Below are 4,787 nucleotides of genomic sequence, written 5' to 3' on the forward strand. Positions count from 1 at the left end.
CTTTGAATCTTTTTGCGGCCCAGTATGAGCCACAAGCTTGCGAGTAGTACCTGGGCACAGTTCAAATAGCAGTTTGGTGGAGTTTGTAATCCATTCTGATCCAAAATGGTCCACAGCCATCAAAACCAATCTCGTCCTGTTTCACAGTTTTGATCTTAATAGAAAGAAAGTTTAAAAAGCTCATCTTCCACAATCATTTTCCCTGTATCTGTGCGGTAGATTTCAGGTTTTGTTCGAATTTTACTTCTGCCTGCAGCACCTGCACATGCTAAATATTGTAGATAATAGACATGTCCAAGCTGGCAGAGTGGGTATAACATCCATACCAAGCTTTAAGTAGTTCTTTACCTTGTGTTTGATGGAAGCTTTCTGAACTTATTGGTAACTACAGTGCTAAAAAGTAAGAGCCAGTGTTAAACAGGCTGATTCCATAAAGTAGGGATGCACCTAACCGATACTCAGTTCATGATTAGAGATGGACCTCACAGACCTCATGTGTTTTTAAAGAACCTTGACCTGTGTCTGCTCACTGCCTCCTCCTTCTCGGCCCGAATAAACTGAGCACACAGTTTTTCTGGTACAGCCATTTGTCCAGAGAAGTCCAGGTATGGTTGAGGGTCTTCCACGACGTGGTGGAACAGCAGCTCCATTAATTTGTCAATGTAGCCTTCAAAAAGAGAATTATTATAATATATATTATATAACTTTTCTGAGATAACTCAGACAAGTATAAGTTACCTGTGGTAGGATTACTCTTCAGAGCTCTCACTATGAATTCGCCATGCTTAAATTTGGGGAAAACGATTGAGTATCGCAGATCACCATCTGCAGTGGATGCCTGTGATCTGCCTGCATTTTCATTGTAATGCATAGCAGCAAGCTGTAGTCTGAAAGGAAAACAAGGTTACAACATTGTAGTGTTTTTAGCAAGCAGCACTAAATGTGTAATCCATTATCTTGTTTACCTGCACAACATTCCTTTGAAGGAGAACACCACATTTTTGGGTGAGAACTTCAGAATGAGGCTGTGGAAACACTCGATTCCAGAGGTGTGGTATTCTGAACTAATTTTGTGCATGTCTTTAAGAAGACGTGGTGACAACAAAATTGCTGTGAATTTTTCACATGCTGCTGTGCCTAAACAAAAGATTTAAATGTTTTTAATACAACACTTGATGACAGTGTGGCCAGAATGCTTTTTAATTCTATCACGTTAACACAATACATTTCTCAATACTGTTTTATAATTTGGATGAAGTTTGACTTGTATAAATCTAGAGAGTGACATGACTACAAACTAAAATACACTAGCATTACAGCTTATCTGTACTTACTTGGTTTGAGCCAGTGTCTTGTCTGATCACCAACCAGAGGCTCGTGGAGACAAGAAGGAAACAGGGTGTTTTCGTGGCTGTGGATGTTCTGAATGTGGTTTGCTACAGAGCTCCAGTTGGCCACTACTTCCTCTCCAGTTGTTGATGTGGTCGCAGACCAATAAAGGTGATTGACCACACTCTTTCTCCACAGCCCCACATCCTGCAGCCCCTTACCTTTACTAAGGGCATCCATTTTTTTACCAAGCCCTGAACACAAAGAATAATAAAAACAATTACTGTAATCAGGTACACAAGGTGGTGGAATACTATTCAGTATAGGGCTGCACAATATATCAAAATATCGCACATGTATATTCCGTGAAATGCATATCAGAATGGGTTGCAATAACTGGGGTCATGAATAAAAGACAAAGAGAAAATCACTCACTCCTCTTGGCTGAATAACATTTGTAGCTTTAATAAAAATCAGAATATATTTTACAGTGAAAACTAAGCAGTGTTATATTTTTACATTTGATTATTCAGTTTCTGTTGTTAAATACACCTAATGTATGATCACCTGAACCCCTAAACCCCGTGGTTTACACTGATGTTAAAATAACACCTTTTATGTTTCAGTAAAACACTGCTGTTCACTTTCAGAAGTTATAGGGATGTTTTCTTGTCACAAAAAGAATGTGAAACACATGTAAGTTATATAATTTTAAAGATAATTTAAGTTTATTTTACACACTTTAAGCATTATCGTATCGAATATAGAATTATTTAATAAGTATGTTTTATCGCATATCAGATTTTTCTTCAATATTGTGCAGCCCTAATTCAGTATAGGCTATATGACAAAAATAAGTTTGTGATATATAAACCTTTTTGGGGCATCTTAAAAAGTTTACTTTGTGCAATCTTCCAGTATAATTGTTTACCACTTCAACTGAAATTTTTTGTTAGAAATACTGGTTCTGTTTTCGTTCTATTCAAATTGCTAACCTTTTCCCATATGCCAAGGGTCGAAAAAGTGTCTAATGTCCTTTTTTTGCTCCCTCATAAACTTCTGTACCCCTGTGTGACGGTCAGTCACCAAAGACTGGACCACAACACCTCTTTCCTCAAGAAGAGACAGGCTTCTTTCAAATCCCTCCTTCTCCATTCGTTGGCTGTTTCCAACTTCATTGCTCTGCAAACACAAACAAATACTTAGATCAATGCACAGTATATAGTAATTCACATAACAAAATGTTTTTATTGTGTAGTTGTTTACCTGGACTAGTTGGATGTCTATGACCCTATTGGCTTTGAGATCCATCATGGTGTAGCTGCCATATTTTGCTGAATGTCCTACAATTGTGTTATTTGCACAAAGCCAACGTCAACAAAGCCTGACCGCAGTTTCATATATTTTTTTTATATTTATATATATATATATATATATATATATATATATATATATATATATATATATATACACACACATATACATACATATAATTAATGAGTTATTTATTACCAGGTGAATCAGCTCTCATGTCCCCACCAAGAGTCACAGCCCCATTAGCAATGGCATTTTCAATAGCATCATCCTGGTCAATCTTCCACTGCCAGTTTATGGTTGGGATAAGGAGCTTGGCCTGATGTTTGTGGAAGCATGACTCAGAGATCCCCTGGATTTTGAAGGCATCCAGGAGCTAAAAGAAATAAAATACATCTTCATCTAATAACCTGAGGGGTGACGTGAAAATATGACAGCACTATGTTATTATCTCTCACCTTCGATATCTGACAAAACGATGAGCCACTGAACAGAACAGCTGCACAGAGCTGTAGGTTTCCCGCTGGTATATTGTTTACCATTGGCTGGCTCGACCAATCACTGGAGTACTCACAGTAAGCACAGTGCTGTTTGACACGGAGAAGTGTCCCAATGATTGTTTGTGAAACAACCACACTCCGGGTGCAGACAGGGCATCTTCTAAAAAGCTCCAGCAGTTTATCTTCATAAACAATGTACTTAGTCACTTTGCGGTGTAATACTTCATTGGAGACTCTGTAAAAGAAAAAAAAAAAAGTTAAAACAAATTTTAATAAAAGCATAAATAATCATATGGTTATGTAATGTGTATGTATCAGAAATAAATTAATGACAATCAATCAAAAGTATTTAAAAACAAGAAATAGCTAAATTAGAACATTCAAATATAGCCTAACTGAAAAACCTAATGGTACTGAAGGCATTACATAGTTCATGGAGCTCTCACTTCCGTCTTGATGGTAGCTGGAGTCATGAGTAGACACCTCACATCTTTTCCTCTTTATTGGTGTAGATGTTGCCCCGGGACACTCTGTGAAAGGCTCCATCAGTGTGCCCGTGTCACGCGACACACTCCTGTTAGGCACTCTGGACTGGGTGGCTGCACAAATTAATAATAGATTTGTTATCAATAAGCAGTGAAAGTACAAAACAAAATTATATAATCTTGACTATATGATGAAACATTCAAAAGCTCCATAGTATTTTGAAAAACACCTTTGCTTCTCCTCATGGGCTTCATGTTAGCCTGCACACTTGCAGACATGGAGCTGACTGGTTCAGTCTGGCACCCAATTTCTCTGGTCATAGTAGCCTAAAAAAAAAAAAAGTGTTATGGTTTACAATTACAGTCTTATATTCAGTCATTTTAGAGATTTGAAAGTGTTTATAAATACTATTAGTTAAATAACTCACAAACTTCTGAGATAATTTTCTCCAGAATTATTACGATTATGTTAATATTATTCATCACACGGTCGCAAGACGACGTAAATTACATGAATCTGATGAGTTTTATCGAGTTGATGTCAATAGCGCACGCTCTCAGTAGGGATATTCATATTTTGCCGCTATGTGAAAAAAAATCCAGCAAAATGCGCTGGCACGTTTTTCGACCCCAGAGGCTTAACTTTAGATAAATCATAAATTGTGTAAATATTAATATATATATATGATCACTCACCTCAAGACACCACTGTGGTGGTGGAGTCCTTGCAGGAGGAGCAGCGTAAGGCACTGCGTCGCTTTTCAGCACGAGCTGTGTGGAGAAGCCCATTTTCACCTCCATTGCGTTGGAGAAGCAATCCCGCATAAAATTCAGTTTGCACACTCCAGCTCTAGGCAGGAACTCGCGGTCTTCCAGGCCAAGTGCATGCAACCACTGGCGCCTAATTTTCAAGTCTGCTGGAAAACTATGCAGTTCAGCAAGTGCTGTTGCTACCAGCAACACTACACCTACGTACCATCCTGACCACTGTACTAAATACAGATAAATCTACGCTAACTTGAAACTATCCTAACTGATGCAATACTATGCTACTAACTAACTATGCTTCTAACAATACTAACGTTACACTAACAACTATGCTAATTAACTACACAGGCTACATGAAATAATCTAAATAACTATATAAATGTTATGCTAA

The 4,787-nt window shown here is 37.7% G+C and overlaps 1 protein-coding gene across 1 annotated transcript; it reads right to left on the reverse strand.

Moving 5' to 3' along the window:
* Positions 1-299: 299 nt before the first annotated feature.
* On the reverse strand, positions 300-3,028 carry LOC109092609. The gene is made up of 7 exons (XM_042754369.1): positions 2,842-3,028; positions 2,596-2,672; positions 2,325-2,511; positions 1,335-1,583; positions 966-1,137; positions 739-887; positions 300-667 (listed from the first exon to the last, which is right to left on the reverse strand). Exons 1-7 carry the CDS (start codon positions 2,858-2,860, stop codon positions 492-494), a joined length of 1,029 nt encoding a protein of 342 aa, XP_042610303.1. The 5' UTR covers positions 2,861-3,028; the 3' UTR covers positions 300-491.
* Between the last annotated feature and the right edge of the window lie 1,759 nt (positions 3,029-4,787).

This window comes from Cyprinus carpio, unplaced genomic scaffold, assembly GCF_018340385.1.
Source record: "Cyprinus carpio isolate SPL01 unplaced genomic scaffold, ASM1834038v1 S000006502, whole genome shotgun sequence".
NCBI classification, from domain to species: Eukaryota; Metazoa; Chordata; class Actinopteri; order Cypriniformes; family Cyprinidae; genus Cyprinus; species Cyprinus carpio.

Coding starts and splice junctions, on each gene's coding strand:
- LOC109092609 (XM_042754369.1), bottom strand. Junction 888..965: donor TTCAAAGGAATGTTGTGCAG/GTAAACAAGATA, acceptor TTTTCCTTTCAG/ACTACAGCTTGCTGCTATGC. Junction 668..738: donor GAAGAGTAATCCTACCACAG/GTAACTTATACT, acceptor CTCTTTTTGAAG/GCTACATTGACAAATTAATG.